Raw genomic sequence first — 19570 nt, 5'->3', positions numbered from 1 at the left:
ACAAACAAAGAACCCCCCCCCAAACTAAAACAGGACTGGGAGATACTTTATCTGGTAAAGAAGTTTTAGTGGGAGCAAGGGGACCCGAGTTCAACAATCTCACCTACATTGTTGTTGTTGGTTTTTTTAAAAAAAACTTTTTATTGATTCTTTGTTTCACATCATATACCCGATACCACTCATCTCCCTCCCCCTTCATATCTGCCCTTTGCTCTTGTAACCTCCCCCCCAATATAACACATATGTGTGTGCACATGCGTGCATGCACACATAAAAAACCAAAGCAGAGAAAAACATCTCCTCATGGAAGCTGTCGTGTGTTACAGTGTGTCCCACAGTCTACCCTCCTGTCCACACATCTTTATGTGCAAATGTTCATTGCACTGAGTCATTGGTCTGGTTCAAGACCTCTGGCTTCTGTGACAGCATCAAAAGTGCATTTTCAATGGGACTCCTCCGGGTTATCCCGTTATTGCGATGTCATGGAGGTCCTGCAGCTTTGCCTTGATAGGATCAGCCCTCTCACCTGTCCCAATCATCCACAGATGATAGACATTTCGGGATGGGTGAACTCAGAGTCCTGGATCTGGGCCTAGGTGGGAGCTGAGCTGGTCAGCGTGCATGCTCACCCTTACCTGCACTACCAGAGCAAGCCCTCCTGCACTGCTCCGGCTAGGCCACCTGATGCTGCTGCTGGCAGGAGGCAGGCTCAGTTCTCCTGCTCTCCTGTCCTCAGGGCCGGCTTATCCACACCTTCAGGCCCACCTCCACTGTGCTGCCTAGGTGAGGCACAAGGCCTGCTCTCCCAAGTGCTGCCAGCTCTCCAGAGTGTCCCAACCTGTGAGGGGCAGGGCCAGTTCTGCACAGCCCTTGAATATCCATGTGATCCCCGGGAAGTTGCCCTGGCCAGGGACATTCACATGTTATTTAGTGATCATTCGAGCCTCCAATATCAACACCAATTCCTGATGCTGTGTAGCCACAGACCCAGACATGGCCCTCGGCAGTGGCAGCACGGGCGGCAAGGCTGGCCACTCACGGTGGCTATTCCTCTTCACCCTTCCTCGAGTCTCCAGTTCCATCCTCCTCATAGCACTCAAGCTGTTCCACTTCTCTTTCTCTCCCACCTGTCCACCACATACTTGCACATGGTGGTGGCTCCTGCTGTTGGTCTACCCTGTGATTGGTGGGTCCCTGAGTGATGACTTTCATCCACACACTGCATGGTGTGGGAGTAAACAGGTGCCTACAGCAGCCTGTGCCCTGCATGGGGAGGGGAAACAGGTCTGTGGGTGGCATGGTGGTCTGTAGGTCTCTGTGTGCATGGTGTTAGGCGGGGCTCTGTGTGTCTTTATAATGTCTGTGCTATGGGGTGGAGGGCAGGTCTGTGGGCATCTTTCCCTGCCCATACTGTATGGCATGGAGAAACACAGGTCTCTGTCTGTCTTCCTCCTCCTGGGTTGCACTGCCTAGATTTGATTTTTTTTTTTTTTTTAGATTTATGTGAGTGGGCTGGAGAGATGGCTCAGTGGTTAAGAGTACCAACTGCTCTTCCGAAGGTCCTGAGTTCACATCCTAGCAACCACATGGTGGCTCACAACCATCCATAATGAGATCTGACGCCCTCTTCTGGTGCATCTGAAGACAGCTACAGTGTACTTAGATATAATAATAAATCTTAAAAAAAAAAAAAGAATTATGTAAGTACACTGTCGCTGTTCTCAGACACAACAGAAGAGGGCGCCAGATCCTATCACCTATGGTTGTGAGTCACCATGTGGGTGCTGGGGATTTGAACTCAGGACCCCTGGAAAAGCAGACAATGCTCTCAATCACTGAGCCATCTCTCCAGCCCTTGATTTGATTTTTATGTGTCCTAGACATAAAGCAGTTTTGGCCACCAAGCCAGACATCAGGCTAGGACGAACACTGCTCTGCCCCTGCTGGATATAAGATCAATGCCATCAACAAGGTGTCTCTTTGCCCATTGCCAGGGTGTACTTTTTTTTTTTTTTTAAGAAAAAAAATCAAGTGTAGCCCACGCTTGTAATCCAAGCTGGGGTGTGGGAGGCAAAGGAGGTAAAGGGCGAGAGGAAAGGAAGGAGAGGCAGATCCTCAATCCTGGATCACTGGCCTGTCAGTGTAGCCTACCGAAGGAGTTCCAGGCCAGTGGGAAGACTCTGTGAAAAACAAAACAAAAAAAAATGTGGACACTTCCTGAGAAACAACCACCAAGGTGTCTGTTGGCGTTCACATACAGGCACATACACACACAGGCACACACACACACAGGCACACACACACACACACACTCCCAAACAAAGCAGCCGTGTGGAATTTGTATGTTTCAAGCAATGTACATACTTGATGACCCCAGAAAATAGGTTTTATTATTTCCCCTTTCAGACTCAGGAGGGACAGAGAAGTAGGGGTTTCCTGGTTGAAAATCAATAAACATGTTCCCCCCACCCCCGAGGACAGGCCTTGGCACACAGTTGGTTCAAAGTATGCACTGGCTATCTTTTCCTGGGTGATGGGCTTTTCCCAGGGCTTCTGTCTCCTGGGAAACAAAACACTCGTGAGAGGGTTAAATTTAGAAAAGCTAAGCAGGTTAGACTAGACCCTTATCCACCCGGGCAGCAGACGCAGGATGGGAAATTGGCTTCAGCCACAACGAAAACATAGAAGAGGAAGTCTTGACACCTGTGAAATGAGAAAGGCAGAAATGGAGAGAGTCTTGATGGGAGTTGTACTCGTGCGTGCATATGTGCGTGAGTGTGTGTGTGAGTGTGTGTGTGTGTGTTAGTAGCGGACAGGGACAGGTCCAGGCTTGGACTGAGTGAGAGAGCCCCTGGCCCAGGGTAGGCAGCCTTGATCTGTCTGGGAATCCTGGGAGGTGACAGGGTACACAGGCAGGTGACAAGCTGCTAAAGTGCTGCCTGATGTTTCCTAGCCTACACGTCACCCCTGTCCTCGGGCCCTTCCTCTTGCCCAGATGCCATCCTGCAGCACCATCTCCCTGCAGAAAGTCCCTGTCCCTTCACCCTGCCACCCAGCACGTCTCGATTAGTGCGGCTAAATGGCAAGCCCAGAGGTACTGTGAGGGAAGGGCTGGGTAATGAACTCCCATTGGTTTCCTTCGAGAGATCACTGCCTTAATTTACGAGGCCTGAGTGAGTCTCATTTCCCCAGTGCACGTTGAGTAATTAACTATTAATAAAAGCATTACTGAGTTAACCACGGGGGCATGTTTAATTCATGGGGCAGCTGGGAACAGGACAGTGGCAAGGCTCAGTGGGGGATTCCACGTAGGGCCAAAAGACAGCAGCAGGGGGCCCTGCCCTGCTAGACCTAAGTCTCCTGTGGCAGGCTATTACTGCTGCCCCTGGGCAGAGGGGCCTAATTGGTAGGAGGGCATCAAAACTGCCTGGCATCCCTCCTTGAAGGTGGCAGTGCTGGGGAGGATGAAAGTGTGCGACTGAGAGGAAGGACTCTGTTCAGTGACCAGGGTACGTGACCTTGGGCAAGAGACCTTAGGCAAAGAGATTGCTCTCCCATCCCATTCTGTAATCTGGAAACTGGGACTTTAAAAAACAGCCACTTCAAGAGGGCAGGCTAAAGAAGTCAGGGGTGGTACAGATGGGTGAAGCTTTTGTATGAGTGCCCTTTAGGACCCACAAGCGCACACAGCTGAGATAACAGTGAGGGAGGTGAGACACCTGGTCCTGGAAGAGGACAGGGTGGACAACCCCTGTCAGAATACCTTCTGGGGTCCATGCAGTTTTCAGAAGCAAGCCAATTACTCCCTACCCCCTTTCTGGTGCATGTCCACCTAGCCACCGTGAGTTTGATCTGAAAGGCCAAGCACCTTCCTAGCACCACCCAACCTCTGTGCCTTCATGTCTGCTCTGCCCTTGTGTGCCATGTTTTTTCCTTGTGCCCCAGGAAGCTCCTATGTTGTCCTGAGGATTAAGTTCACAAAGCCAGGTCTTTCTCAAGTGGCTCTTCCTGACCCACATGGGCCCAGACAACTGCTTGTGCCCTTTTGTGTCTCCTATCCTATCACTGTCTGCTTATCTCCTCACTAAGTACCTATCTATCCATCTGCATCCATATATACATATACATATACACATATACATATACATATATATATATATATATATATCCATGCACTCATTATGCATTCACCTACCCACTGATCCATCCATCCATCCATGTACATATTAATTCCCTTATCTACCAACTGTTTGTATGTTTGTATATATGAATGTATCATCTATCCATCCATTCTTGTGTGTATCCAGCTATTTATCCATCCATCATCTCTCCATCCATCCATCCATCCATCCATCCATCCATCCATCCATCCATCCATCCATGTACTTATTAATTCTCTTATCTACCAACTTGCCTATGTATATGTATGAATGTATCATTTATCCATCTATTCTTGTGTGTATCCAGCTATTTATCCATCCATCACCTCTCCATCCACCCATCCATCCATGTGCTTATTCATTTTCTTATCTACCCACTTGCCTATCTATATATGGATCTATCTATCTATCTATCTATCTATCTATCTATCTATCTATCTATCTATCCATCCATGAATCTATTTATCCACCCACCCAATTATTCATTAACCCACTTACCCATTTCCTCATCTGTCCATTCATCTACTCAATCATTTACCCACCCACCCATCTACATCACTCATCTACCCATCCACACTCCCATCTCACCCCTCCCCATCTGTCTATGCAGTCAACCACCCAGCCATCTAGCCCTCATTTTCCTGAATGCCTTCAGTGTGTATCTCTGAGCCCACTGAAATTCTGGACAGGCCTTTCCTTAGATTAGCAGTTCCTAACTTTTTAGGAGGTAAAAGCTATTCCTCAAAAGAATACACATGTGCACATACATGCCAGACTGTGTGTGATCTTCTCGGCAGACCCTGCAGAGATCCCTGATGGCCTTGGGGCTTGGTTGTTGTCCCGAGAATGGGGACAACATGATACAGTGGGGGACTGTCTTGATTTGAAGACAATTGCCTACTGGGAGTGATGCCTCTTTCTGGTGGCATGCCCACTGCCAGTGACAGAGTTTCAGCAGGAAAAGATGGTGCCTCTCCCTCCAGGTAACTGATGGGCCCTCAGCTCTTGCACTTCCACCCCAGGACTGCCTTGCTAGATTGCAAGTGGCTCTTCTCTCTCTCCCAGGGCCACTTTCTAGTAGACTTCCATGTCTCCCCATGGGCTCCCCAGAGGGGCCACTGTGTTTAATGATTCCCATGATCCCCAAGGCTTTAACCAGGCAGGCGCCTGCTGACGCCCCAGAAGCATTTCCTGAATGCATTGATGGGTTTCCTGGTCCCCAGCAGGAGAGATCTTCTCAGACACTAAGAGAAAGGGATGGCCCTGCCACCAGATGCCAGGGCCTGGGGTTGCCAACGAAACTGTAAATAACCATGGGAACAGCAGGCAAGCTCATTGGTTGCTCTGATGCTGGGGGAAGGGGCCTGGCTGATGTCAGGGCTGTGTGGCTAGTGGGCAGGCAGAGGTTGGACTGGCAACTCATGGCTGGCGGTGGGGGATGGGAACCTGCCCGTTTTACTGAACAAATTATTTCAAAATTACAACTAGCACTATTCACACTTAAACAAACAAACAACCCCCCCCCATTTTTATAGCACTTAGGGAGGGGTATGTATGAGTAACGTCCCACACTATGGTGGTCAGAGGACAATCCGTGGGAGATGCTGTCTCCTTCCTCCATGTGGGGCCCAGGAATCAAACTCAAATTTCTGGCTTAGTGGCAAGCACTTTTTTTTTTTTTTTTTTTTTTTTTTGCCTACAGTGCCATTGCTCCACTACTGGAAATTCCTCCATGAAAGGAACACCCGTTAAGAGGCTCTTGGCTGTAACCCCTAAATGTCAGGACTCCTCTCCCTTGTTACCTGGGTAGGTTGTGGCTTCCTCAATCTGGATACCGACTGCTAATAACTGTGTGTCCAGCACTGTGAGTGGATTTCCATACATCTATCTGTCTCCACAGTTGCTCAGGAGATAGCGTTATCCCACTTATGGGTAAAGAAACAGACTTGGGTGTGTGTGGTGTGTGTGTGTGTGTGTGTGTGTGTAATCTGCAACATGCCCACTGGGGCAGAGAAAAATGGAGGACTTCTAGATCCTCGGCCTCTGTGAGGTTAGTTTCCTCAGCCAAGTTGAAATAGGTCCACAAATTCTAGCTGTACCGGGCCACCTGGCATTAAATAACTTACATGGAGGGTCAGGGAGTGGCCTTTCTGCCCTGTCCTCCCCACCCCTGCTCGCTTTCCCTGGGCTAGGACAAAGGACTCTGCCTTCAAGTGCAGCAGTCTGCCACGTGGCCAACACTCCCTGGATGGCTTCCCCTGGAAGGATGATCCAGGATCCTCCATCCTCAGGGCTTTTGCAATAGGATGCTGGCAGGTACCACGGGGCAAATTCTCCTGGCTCCAGGGAACTCCTCTCAGGCCACCGGGATCTTTACAGCACAGGAAGAAAGAGATGGTGATGATCCCCTGAGCCCCAAGGGTAGAGAGGGTACCAGAATTAAAGATGCAGGTATACCAGGCTCTCAGCAAACCCCTGGCTTGTTCTTGTCAGCACACCAACCACAAACGTCCTAGTATATTGGGGTCATTAACCTTCCTCCCACTGTGGGTTCCCGGGAGAGGTGGTGGGCACATAAGCACTTAAAACCCAGACCTAGGTCAACCCCCACCCCCACCCCCCTTTCGCTGCTGCAGCAGCCCTGGAGCTGGGGACAACTGTACAGCCTCAGAGACCAGTCACATCCTCAGCTTCCTTCAACCTGGGCAAACGCTGAGTTGCCATGGTGACGCTGCAGCCCCCAAGACGCAGTGGCTGCAGACAGCATGGGTGGTTGGAGGGCTCAGGGCTGAGGGTGGACAGTCTAGACCAGGAGGCCAGGCAACTGGGTGGGCCGGGTGGGGGAGGAGGGAAGGGAGGCCTCCTCAAGGCCTGGCTGGTAATTGCTGCTAAGTGAGGGGCTGTCATTGAACCCAACATGTGAGCGGTGAGGACCCACTCCGCACCCTGTAATTACTGCACCAGACAGCAGTGCCAGATTGTGTCCTGGAGAGGGGGGCGGTGCAGAGCAGACAGGAAGCTCTCATCCACCTGAACCAGTGGGCTGTGTGTGGCTCTCTCCCTCATAGGCAGCCACCTCAGCCCCTCCTGGCCTGTCTCTTCCCACATCATTGAGTTGGAACAAGAGCATTCTATAATCCTGCCCTCTGAGCTTGCAGAACCCAAGACAGGCAGGGGCCGGATAAGGTAGCTCTCTGGAGTGTGGGGGTTGGCAGGGAATCAGGTCTCAAAACTGATCACAGTTCCAGTCCCTTTGAGGTTGGCTACTCCTGGGCCTCAGTCTCCCTGCCAGACTCTAAACTCACAGGGATCCCTCTACAGCAGGGGTGGGCAAGAACTCATTTTGGAAACCAGATTTTACTGGGATGTAGCCACACCCCTTTGTGTCTGTGCCATGCAAGGCTTCTTTCCTGCTTCAAGTTGCAACAGACACCATATGGCCCTCAATGGAAATATTTACTATCTGTCCCTTCTACAAGTTTGGAGTCCGGCTCATGTTCTGGGCATAGCCAATGCAGCTTGAGTCGCTCCAATTCCACACAGAGCCCCTCCTGGGTCTTTGCCCAAAGCCACACAGACATTACTGCACAGTCAGGCACCCTCTGCTGCCAGGGTTTGGGCAGGGGTGGCAGCAGGCAGGGCTGGAACCACAGTGTAGGCAAATGGCGCCACCTGCTGTGAGTGCCTGAAGCACTTCTCCGGGCAAGCCTCCTGGGCGAGCAGCACCTGGGCCAAGGCAGAGGAGAACCAGCCCCGAGGAAGGCGAAACCATCCGGTGTCAGGCCACAAGAGGGCTCAGCCCTGTGGCATGACCTTAGAGAAGGGCACAAGTTGGCCAAGAGCCGGTAAATTCTTCCTTGTCTAAGTCTTGGTCTCTTGGTTCTTGACAGTACTTTAAGAATATATAACACGGAATCTGTAACATTTTCCAGGAAGCCTGAGCTTGACATTATTCCCTTTTTAAAAAGGGATTACGCCTTTAAAAACCAGACACACAACCTACAGCACAGGGAAACTAAGTTATCCGCTTAAGGTCACACAGTACAAGGCAGAGCCGGAATGTAAATCTGGGCTGAGGCACTGGTAGTCTCCAGAGGCTGGTACTGAGCAAACACTCATTTATTTGCTGCAGTGGGTCCATGGTGTGGCCCCAAGGATGGGGCCTGGGGCACACACAGGAGCATGAGCTACAGAAGGCGGAGCAGAGGACAAGGCCCCAGGCAGGGCACGGAGGAGAGGCCAGGCCCCAGGGCTCTCCCTGCTCTCATGCCTTAGGCAACACTGGGCTGTGGAGAAGGAAATCATTATTTCAACTATAAATAAATCTACTCTCTGAGGAAGCTGCTGTCCAGGTGATGAGGCCTAGTCTCTCCATGACTCCTTTCCTGATACCCCACAGTCCGAATCTGAGAGATTACCTCATCTCTCACGTTCACCCTGGCTCTCAGAACCAGAACAATGGTGGAGACAGGCCACTGGCTCCCTTCACTGACAGCTCAGGTCCTATGTGAGCCTGGCATTCACTTTTTGGGACCAAGCTCCACAGGGAAGAGCCGGAGGCTCAGAGTCCTTGCAGGAAGCTCCGAGGCCACCACTTGCAGCCGCTCTGAGGAACCAGCTGGGCTGCTGGACCTGGCCAAGATCTGCCAGCAGGGATGACCACAGAGTGGCCTGCTTTGCTGCTCCCGGGCTGGTCACTGTTGCCCCTGGGTCACAAAATATTCCTCTTCCCCGTCCTCTTCCTCCTGCTGGCTACTCCGGAGCAGCAGTTCCAGGTCAGCGCTGGAGCCCAGGCCCTTCAGGGGCTTGGGGCCACCATCACCTTGGGGTAGACACACCACAGTTACTGACCTAGTAAACTTCTCTGGGGATGGCCCTGGGGATATCCTCCCAGGGTGGCAGCACCATCTGGCACATGTCCTGAGCTATAGCAACAGCTGGTAATTGGTGGCTAAATGGCGGGAGGGGCAGTCAGTAACACTAAGCCATGGGGAGGAGGGCACAGTACCTCTGGAATGTAGAGCCTTGAGGGCCACATGCAGGGAGATGCCAGAGAGGCAGAGGGCAAAGCCCAGCCAGTTCAGGAGGCTGATCTGGTCGCCCAGCAGGTGAGCTGCCAACAGCAGGGTGCAGACTTCCTGTGGGTAGAGGCAGGCCATGGGCCAGAAGCTGACTCTGTGGCCAGGAAGGCGGGGCTCTGTGTACACTGAGGCCAAAGCCAGACCACTTGGTGTGACAGGCCGAGGTGGGGACCTCTGTACCCAGACCACCAGCCTGCAGACCTGTTGTTACTGAGATGCATGCCTCTCAGCAAAAACAGAATGCCAACCAACCCCCAGACTGTGGCACAGGTGCCCCCAGCAGTAAGGGAGTCTGCTGTTGCTAGGCACCCACAGATGGACAGCTCTCAGCATGGCGTTAAGACAGGCCTCTCCTCATCATAGCTAGAAGATGCTTAACACCCAAATGTTTGCTTTGGGTGTCACTGCTGCGGCATGGGGTCTACCTGACCAGGCTCCTCCACAGACCTGACCTGGGCACCCAGCTCTCAATGCTGGGACTTTGCACAGATCAGCATTCAGTGCTCCAGGCTACTGCCATGTAACTCAAGCTGCCAGTCAGGCCCAAGGTAGGCCCACTGCAGGCCTGCTGGTGTGAGGCCTGGCCTGCGTCCTCAGAGCTACGTGCTGGTGAGAAGTGACACTGGCTCAGCTCCACAGGGGACAATCACAGCACATCCTGGGCCACCCTCTGCCAACCCCCTCAGGGTGCAGACACAGGGGCAGAGCTGCTGGAAGCCCTCACGGGGCTCCTTCCAGGGTAGGTCTGGGGCCGCTCGCTGCCCAGGGTGTACCTTAAAGATGCCAGCGATGGAGAGTGTGAGACTTGATGTTCTGGAGACCAAGAGGAACTCGGAGAAGCCCAAACCGAAGGCCAGAATCCCACCAAGGAGGAGGCTCCCAAGCACCCACAGGAGCAGCCCTGTGTCCTGGAAGCGGAAGATCTTCTCAGAGGTGGACAAGTGGAGACCTGAAAGCAGCAAGGGGAGAGCGGGAGGCTGGGGCCTGCTCAGCCCGCCTGGCCCTACTCAACAGCTACCATGTTTCTTCAGCATGGTATCGTGGGGTGGGGGGTACGGCTAGCTGATTATCTGAGGTAGGAGAAAGAAGGGGGGCTTTAAAATAGTCCCCCACAGATGGCCTGAGACTCAGGGACCAAGGTGGCTACTACAGAGCCCAGGGCAATGCGTGTCCATTATCAGAACAGGAGGAATTGTACCTGTGGACTCTGGTGGAGGCTGACTGTATACAGATACAAAATGTACAGATGTAGGGCCCTCACTTTTAGATGACGTGCATGTCAGTATACATGTGTACACACACAGACACAGACACACACACACACAAACACACACACACACACAGAGCCTTATGCTCTACCACCCATCTATAGAGCCCAGCCCACATCTGGGTCTTGCTACTATAAAGCTATGTATGGACTGTGGTGGAGATGGCCCCCTTTGGCTGTGGGTTTCCCTATTGACAGAGTGACAGGACAGTGACTAGACTGTCACTTCTTCAGCAAGCAGTATAACCTAATGAACTTATCTCAAAAACTACTCTCCCATTTAACCCCTGAGCTGAGGGTGGTAGTGCACACCTGTAATCACAGCACCCGAGGCAGGGGGACCGAGGACTGGCTCAAGCATCAGCTACACAGAAAGCTCAAGTCCAGCCTGGGCTACACAAGACCCAAATCATACATATGTAAACTACGATGAGACTACAGCCCCTTGTTCCAGAGCACGCTGCATATCACACCAATTTTTCTTCGATTTTCAGGAGAGGGGCCCCTCCTTCTTAGAGGGCTCCTGGGCTCTTCCCACAGTAAGGCCTCAGGGTGTGTTAGGCGAGTGTGAGGTCAGTATCCACTGGGCACAGTAGACACAGGAGGGTACTGAAGGCAGAGGAGAACTTTGGGGGGCTCAGAGGGGGAGGGGTGCAAAATTCCACAGCAGCATGCCCTAGGCCAGCAGCCTGGCTGTGCGAGCCATCTTGTTTGGTGCCGGGCTCAGAGCGCTGCAAAGGCAAATTGAAGGGAATTCGGGGAAGAGCAACATAAGTAATGAAGGCGCTTGGGGGATTAATTTACCAGAGAAGATTAAAGGAGCTAAGTCCATGCTGCTCTGCTAAGTGGCGGCGACCAGGGGCTTGCGGATGAGGTTTGCAGAGCGGGAACAGTGAGAGGGCCTGGGAGGGGGCGAGTGTGGTGTTTGCTACAAGGGGCATAATGAAGGAATGGGGAGAGATTTTAAAAAGGAAAAGCATGAAGGCTCCACACACAAGTTTCCTGGACAACGGGGCTGCGGAATAATTTCCTCACGGAGGCTGGAGACGCTTCGCTGCTTGAAACTTAAATGGATGTGGGATGGAATTTTCTGTAATGACCCTGAGGACAGTTGGGACTCTGAGAAGGAGGGTAAACAAGTAACAAAGACTAATCCCAAAGCACTGGAGGAAGACAGGTGACAACGTTCTGTCCACCTTGTACACCCCCTGGCTTTGCCTCTCCTCTGAAAGCTATGGGAGATAGAACAGTTGTCCATGTATCCAGGCTGCCCCCAAACCCCAGCTGTGGAAGGGACCACTCTGCCCATGTGGACTAACATCCATGGCCGAGCCTCTTGCCCTGCTTGCCAGGGTATCCAGACGTCATCAATTCATCCGCCCACCAATCATGCTCTACCATGCCCCCCTCCAGCCCAGACACCCCACCTGTGACAGACATGGACTCTGCTCCCTGGGAGGCAAGTGCACAGTGTGACAGTGGGCCTAGCCTCCTGATGTCAGGTTGTGGGGACATAGTCTGGCTTGCTTATGAGCTATGGGACTGTGGGCAAGCTTTGAACGTCCTGTTTCCTCGGTTTCTTTCTCCTGCTGAACAGGGATGACAACAGCCCTCCACATCTGGTTGTAAGGGGATATGACAGACCTGTGCATTTAAAAGGTGCCTCTGGGGCTGTCCTCGCCCTCTGCCCTGAATCCTTGCATTTTACTCCTAATTCCTCTGCATCCTCGTCTCACAAGATTCTAGTCATTCTGTGTATCTGTCTATTCCCAAACCACAGGGCGACCTCTGTGGCTAGCACCATGCTGAGCTCAGAGTGGCAATGCTGGATCTGCTTTTCTATGGCACCCAGAGGGAGAAGACCAAGCGTACCTTCGAATATGGCAAAGAGAGGGAAGAGGCCGAGAAACATGAGTGGCTGCAGGTGGAACATGGTGTCAATGGGATTCTGGAGGCCTGCAGGACAGGACATGGCAAGTTTTGTCAGGCTAAGCCTGTTGGTTTGTGTTTACCCGGCCCCAAGTCCTCCCCAGAGGCTCACCAAGATCGGCTTTCTGCAGGAGTATTTGTGTAAGGGTCCAGCGGATGCCACCGATGAACGAAGCCCCCAGCACCAAGGCAAAGCCCTCCACATTGAACTGCGTGGACTTATAGGTAAACATGAAGAGGCCCCCAGCAATGAGCAGGACCACCAGGACCAGGGCTGCACGCTACAGGGGGGACAGTACAGCTCACTGAGAACTCCAGGCTCGAGCATGTGCCACCCGTAGACTGGGCATCACCAGCCTTCCTTCCATGCCTCAGCACCTCCACAGGACTCGTGGCTGGCATGCAGCTGGCATGGCCTAATGTCACACTTGTTATGAAACACTGGTGTCCATTCCAGGCCCCCTAACACACAGGAGCCGCCAAGTTGCCTCAGGGGAATCCCAGGCCCTGGGACCACGCAGACCCCGCTGCCAAACTCGTTTCTAAACCTTCAGTCATTACCCACATCTACGTTTCCTCCCGAGAAAGTCTCCTGCCACAGAGTGACAAGGGGTGTGGGGCTCACCAGCTCCTCCAGTTTGAAGATGAGAGAGAAGATCAGGATAAAGAGCACGGCAGAGGATTTGGTCATCGTGTACCTGGGCCAGAGCAGATACCCACAATGCATGGCGGCAGGCCCACCCGAGGGCAACCAGGTCTCCAAGACCGGAAGGAGCCAGCCAGTGGGGTCTGCGTGGATATGTCACCTTTTGTGGGAAGAAGTCTCTAAGAGCCCTGACTGTTACTGGAGGATGAACTGTGGGTCTAACAACAAGCTGACTCAGTCTGTTCTTTACCTGGCTGGTGGTAGAGACCAGGTAAGAATGAGAGAAACCTGGTCAAGGAGAAGTGAGGGGCTGCACTCTCTAACGTGAGACATCAGGGCTGTGACTGCAGACAGGTGATCTCTGACCCTCACCCGCTCCACTGCCTGGTCCTCCTCCCTGCTGTCTGCCTCCTCCCATCCCCAACCCCCACCCACCCTGCCAAGAACTTGCAGCATCTCTGTCCAGTCCCTTGGCTTCCCCTTGCTGCCTGGCCAGCAAGTGCAGCCTATCTCTCTGCACTGGGCTTAGGACAGAGCTGGAGGCTTCCTGGAGTGCTGCCAGGTGCTCAGGAGGGGCCGAGAGAGAGTGAGGGCTGGTCCCCACGGGTGGCAGAGGAGCTGGTCCACTGCTGGCTGTGCAGCCTGCCAGCTGGAAGGAGCGAGTAAGCTTGGCCTGAAGGGGGCAGAGGGTGTGGTCAGTACTTACAGCGACACAGTGATGTAGAGGAAGCTCCAGTTGGACAGGCCCACGTCAAGTGCTGTTGCCAGTGCTGTGGGGACAGGGACACCCAGGCAGGGCAGCCAGTTGGCAAACATAAGGCTTAGACACCTGAGGCCCCGCTTGTCTTCCCTTCCACTACTCAAGGCCAACCCCTAGCCAGAGGCTGTCCTGCTTAGCGCTGGAGCCCATATTGACTGGCTAGGCCTGTTAGTCTCCTCTGCGAGACAATCTAAACAGTTCCATGCAAGAGGATTAAACTGATCCTGCCAAATGGCTCGAGGGGCACCTGGCCCTCCACTGGCCCAGCCTGCTAACCCCCCTTCTTCCTTTCCCCCTCCAGCCGAGCTCTCAGCTCCCTTTCCGACCTCACATCCCCAGGGTCAGAGGTCCCCATCCACTCCTTCAAGTCCTGCTCACTCAACACTAGTCCTAGGAAATCTTTTAGCCCAACTTAGCACGGTTACAGGGTGAGGCTCCCCCATTCTGCGTCTGGCGGAGCCTGCTGAGGCCCATGTGAGCCAGCACGGACAAGGGCAACTGCCGGCTTTGCTGAGACGTGGCCGTGGGAGAGAGGTGGGGAGGAGAGGGGGCAGGTAGCGTGTGGCCACAAGGGCCTCTGCTTTCTGTCCTAGGCTCTCCAGCAGCCCTCCCCACACTGGACCTACCTGTGGGGGCCACTCTTCTGAGGTAGTCCGTCCAGCTCAGAACCACCCGGGCCTTGTGGCTGGAGCACTGAACCAACGCCCTGGACAGGGCGGAGAAGAGGAAGATCACGGCCAGGTGCAGCATGGTCATGAAGAGCGGAAAGTGGAAGCTCTGTGAAGCCCAAAAAGGACAGCGGGAGTGGAGAGATGCCACACTCCCCTCTAGCTCCTCCCTATGGTGGCAGGGGCCAATCCTGTACCCTGCATGACCCCTTGGAACAAGTGGGTGGTCCCCACTGTGGGTCACACAGAGAAGTGGCAGCCCAGGGACTCACTTCCTGTCCAATTTCATCACCGCCACCCCTGCTAGCCACCTGCTTAGCCCGCCCAGGACCAGCGTCCAGGAAAAGCCACCATCACCCAATACAGCTGTACCAACTGCAGGCACCTTCGTGCCGGTCCCTGCACTGGTGAGGTCTGGTTACCTTTGTCAGCCATTTGTTGTAGAACGTGATGCCTATGGAGAAGCAGTAGTAGAGAAGGACCAGGCCCAGGGTCAGAGCTGCCTTCCACACAAAGGCGACGTCCAGGGCCCACCTCCCCATCCGTGGGCCAGCAGGAACAGGAGCCTCTCTTGAAGGTGGCTGGCAGGGAGAGCCAGCAGGACTCGACCACGGTTTTCAAAGGGCAGCTCCCCTGGCTGGAAGGGTCCTCTCGGCCTCCATGATGGGGAATGGGCAGTGGGCCCTTGATGGAGTCCTCACCTAAGGGGCTGGTGGCCAGAGCCAAACTGTTCCATGGTTAGCTGGATGCAGAGGTCACAGGTCCCCAGCGCTACTGCTAGAGAGAAGAGAGGCAGGGTCTGGTGGCGTGGCTACAGACTAGCTCTGGCTGCCATGAGACTACAGAGATCACGAGTCCCACCCCAGTCCAGGTACTCGAGGCTCTAGTGTACATTCAAACTGTCTTCCACGTGTTCCCACTATGTGGGACCTTTCAACAGCTGACTGAGGTTTCATCGGTCAGCTTGCTCCAGACCTTTAGCAGCTCCCAGCTGGCCTTCAAGAAGGCCAAAGCCCTGACTGGAGGTCCAAGGTCTAATCTGGTCTAGTCTGTCTCTGCCAGTTTGTTCCCAGCAGGGACAGAGGGAACACCACACTCAACCCACCTTTCCATCCCTCTCAATGCGGCCACTTCAGTACAAATTCTCTTCCACTGGAGCCTGTCTGTGAGACATCGCTCTCCTACTTTTTTTTTTTTTTTGGTAGCAACCTTAAGGGGTGTGACTTGAGTAGACAGACCTTTTTTCTTTTTAGTGCTGTGGACAGAACCCAGGGCCTGAGGCTTGGGGCCATGATCCCTGTGAGCCACACCCTGTCCCCTTGTGTAATGCTTATAAGGTTGCACTCCTCGAGGGCTGCGTGCACACCTGGCCTTCTCTATGTTCCCGTTTAGTCTGATGACTCTCTGACAGAGAGCCTGTATGGGATCTTTAGGACCTGAGGTGGATCAGCTGTACCTTGCCCTGGTCTCCAACAGCTACTCCCAGAGAGGGGGTGCTTGCCAAACCAAACTACCTCTTGTCAGTCAGCCCAGCAACACCACTGAGTGCCCAGGGCAAGCCTGGCTCTGCGTGGGTGGGCCCTGGCCCACTGTTAGACATCTGCTTCTTCCGGGGCACTACAGGTGCTCCCTCCCCACTGAGCTGAGATGCCAGCTCTCTGGGAACCTTCCAGAACCCTGAGCTCGGCCTCTTCCCTGATCAGGCTGGACAGACCGTTCTGCACTCTGGAACCTGTTATCACATCTCCTCCCTGAGGGCAAACTGGGCTGGCTGTGGGCTTTGCCCAAAGGACTCCTGGACTGTGGTCATCTTTAGAGGACCTTAGACTCCTGAGTGGTGACCTGGAAGAGGCGCGCAGCATTTAGTGAGCAGCGACTAAGAAGGATTCTGCATTCGGAATCTGAGAGTCACAAAGGCGCAGGGCTGGCCACTGGTTTCAGCAACTGTTGTTTTCCAGGGCTCTGCCATACACTGAAACCGTTACGAATACCACATGTGCTGCTCAAGTGGAACCAAGAGTTCCCAGTCTGGAAAACCCGCTTTGCTGACAGCAACAGTGCTCACGGCCCTGGAGCTGTGGACCTGGGGGCTGTGAGCTTCCCCTCAGGGTGGGCTCACTCTTGTGCATTCTGCAGCACGAGGAACTCACAGGTGGTCTCACTGTGACTCCAGCACCGCAGAAATAGACAAGAGGGAAACAGCTTATTTCACCACCAATCCTTTCCCATTATGTTTGGGCACCACTGATGTCCAGGTTAATAAACAGGCTGTGACTAAAGGCACAGTGGGTCCATCAGGGAAGCCCTGTCCCACTTGCCTAAGGCAGCCTTGTACCTTGACCTTGACATGCTTTCTGCACACTGACACCTGCCCAGCATGCAGCCAGCTCTGGTCACCATGAACTCCAGAGGCAGATCCAGCTGCTGACTAGACCTGTTCACCTGGGCCACTAATCTCAGGCTCCTGTGGATATTGCTAAACAGTTGGGGACCCAGGGTCAAACGTTCTTCAGACAAACCACCGGACCCACATTCTCTTATTCTCTGGGACTCTGCAGCCTGGCACTACTGAATCTTTCTGGAAGAGGCCAGTCTTTTTTTTTTGTTTGTTTGTTTTGTTTTGTCTTTCAAGACAGGGTTTCTCTGTATAGTCCTGGCTGTCCTGGAACTTGCTCTGTAGACCAGGCTGCCCTCAAACTCAGAGATCTGCCTGCTTCTGCCTCCCAAATGCTGGGATTAAAGGCGTGTGCCACCACGGCCCGACAAGGCCAACCTTATATGCTGCAATCTGTTAACAAATCCTTGTTTCTCCCCCACCAGATGCCACAAGCATCATGTCCCCAAACCCAAGTTGTAACAACCCAGAGTGTGTCCTAAAATCACCTTGTAGTGCGGGCACAGCATGTGGAGGGACTGAGTCTCGGACACTCCAGAGCAGCCCACACAGTCCTCCCTGAGAACCGCTGCCCCGCCCCCTTCCCAGGCAGTCGCGGGGCATGCTACATGGGGCATCCTGTTCCCTTTTCTCTCAGCGTACTAACCTGTCTACTTCGGCGCACTTCCTCCTTGGTCACCGTACTGCCATTTGTCCACTGTTTAAGCCTCCCCTTTCCTTCAGAGCCTGTCTATGTCTAGCTCCCCACCTCTATGGGGCACCATGCAGAAAGTCACCCATCCCCCAACACAGACGGAGCCAGAAAGGACCTTGGAAGCAGGTAGCCACTCTGTGTCCCCACTAAACAGTGGTTTGCCTCACACTGGCTATACAGATGTAAAATTCCTAAGGGCCTTACCCTCCCTCCACGGTAACGGAGAGCAGGCTTCTAATCACATCTACCCAAGCAAGGAATTTAGTAAGTGTCCCTTTCCCCAAGAAACAGTGGCTCCCTCAGCGCAGGGTGGGGCAACGCTGTAGCACCTGCCTGCCCTCTACCTCCTCAGCTGGAACTTGGGTGCCCAGCTTAGTGCCTCAGAGCACAGCAGAGAGCTGTGAAAAAAGCCGTCTGCGTACCTATGACTGAGACTCTTTCTCTGGCCGTGTGGTTTGGGGGCAGGGAGATCACTGGCACCAGGAGCAGCACTTGGCACTGGCGAATGGCAGGAGTCATTCTGTCACCTACAGCAACGTTTCCAAAATGTCAGGCCCCGCTCCCTTACCTCAGTCTGTCAGGCTGTTCACCCAGGCAGTTACTCTTTCCCTGTCACCTCGCCAGAGCCCAGGTTTCTGTGGCTCTGCTCACGAAACTGACAGCTTCCTCCTCAGAGACCTAGCGGGTGCAACTTGCCACAGTCTCTGGAGTCTTCCTTCTTTCTGACTCAGTCAGTAAGCACAGATGCCTGAGGGCTGCAACCCAGCCTCTCTTTGCCACCTTCATTCCCAGCCCACCACGACCATCCCGGTAACTCCAGCCAACAGCTCAACCTCAAGGTGCTGCAAGGAGCTATCTTAATATTCCTCGGGTCTTCATCTGACTTTCAAGTCACTTAGAAATGGCCAACCGAACAACTGTTTTCTTTGGCAGAAGGCAGTCAGCACCAGTGAAACCATTGCTGCCTCCCTAGGCATCCCTCATCTCCTGCCTTGTCAAGTTCACCTCTAGTTATATCCCTTGATCCACCCAGTTCTCTTCACTTCCTCTCCCACCACCACACACCAGACCACAGTTTCCGTTCACCTACTGCCTGCACTTGCCTGCAGTCCACAAGGAGCCAGAGACTGGTGGAATGGTTAGTGTGGTCAACCTGACAGAAGCTAGGGTCACCTGGGAGACGGGCCTCGGAGCATACCAGGAAGGGATTCTCTTGATCAGGTTAACCGATGTGAGGAGACCCAGGTAGTTGTGGGCAGGAACTCCTGGACTCCATAAAGAAGGGAGAGGGACACTAGCAGGCACTGATAGCTCTCAAGATTTTGTACTTCAGAACTGTGGAAACGACGTGGCCAGCTGCTTCAAGCACTTAACTGCCCTGACTTCCTCACGACGGACTGCACCAAGAACTATGGGGGGAAATAAGCCCTTCCTTCCTTCCTCCCTTCTTTCCTTCTTTCCTTCCTTCCTTAAGTTGCAACAGGGAAAGAAACTAAGACTGCCGGTCCCTACAGACCGGAGACCCCGGGGCTGGGTCCGAAAGTTCTCCCTGGATCCTGCCTGCCAGCTGTAACGCCACGTACAGCCGAGTGCCAGGAACATCAGCCGGCGTCCTCCTCGGCAACCTGATGCTCTCTGCTCTGGTCCTCTTCCCCAGGACCCCCATTGCGCGTGGCACTTAACACCGCGTGACGACTGTGTTTGCTCACGTGTCCCTGCCGCGCCTGCTCGGCAGTAGCCACCTGGTCCCCCCACCCCCACCCCCAAGATCCGGCCCCTCGTACGTGCTTGGCAAATGCCAGGCGAACGGGCACAGAGCCACTGGAAAGCTGGGGAAACTGAGGCCGGGCGAGAAGGCAGGGGACCGCCCACACGCCCACTTACCTCCGCCCAGGCTCTCGCCGGGAGACTCCTGCCGGAAGCTCGCGATGGGCACTGTGCCACAGGAGGCGAGACTTCCGCCGGAAGTC

The 19570-nt window shown here is 53.7% G+C and overlaps 1 protein-coding gene and 1 pseudogene across 6 annotated transcripts; both read right to left on the bottom strand.

Moving 5' to 3' along the window:
• Positions 1–1867: 1867 nt before the first annotated feature.
• LOC115030481 (small nucleolar RNA SNORA48) lies at positions 1868–1998 on the bottom strand (annotated as a pseudogene).
• Positions 1999–8258: 6260 nt separating this feature from the next.
• On the bottom strand, positions 8259–19551 carry Slc35h1 (solute carrier family 35 member H1). Of its 6 annotated transcripts, XM_021185765.3 has the most exons (11): positions 19184–19315; positions 18023–18127; positions 14934–15288; positions 14470–14620; positions 13790–13853; positions 13063–13135; positions 12550–12718; positions 12381–12464; positions 10015–10190; positions 9169–9298; positions 8259–8982 (listed from the first exon to the last, which is right to left on the bottom strand). In XM_021185765.3, exons 3-11 carry the CDS (start codon positions 15051–15053, stop codon positions 8855–8857), a joined length of 1095 nt encoding a protein of 364 aa, XP_021041424.1. In that variant the 5' UTR covers positions 15054–15288; positions 18023–18127; positions 19184–19315; the 3' UTR covers positions 8259–8854. The 6 variants fall into 6 exon arrangements, with proteins under 6 accessions (XP_021041424.1, XP_021041397.1, XP_021041403.1 ...); XM_021185738.3 differs by lacking the exons at positions 18023–18127; positions 19184–19315 and adding an exon at positions 19485–19551; XM_021185744.3 differs by lacking the exons at positions 18023–18127; positions 19184–19315 and adding an exon at positions 19485–19549 and having other exon boundaries at positions 14934–15285.
• Between the last annotated feature and the right edge of the window lie 19 nt (positions 19552–19570).

Source organism: Mus caroli, unplaced genomic scaffold, assembly GCF_978045245.1.
Source record: "Mus caroli unplaced genomic scaffold, Mus_caroli_1 scaffold_2, whole genome shotgun sequence".
NCBI lineage: Eukaryota > Metazoa > Chordata > Mammalia > Rodentia > Muridae > Mus > Mus caroli.
This window is presented reverse-complemented; position numbering and strand designations above follow the sequence as displayed.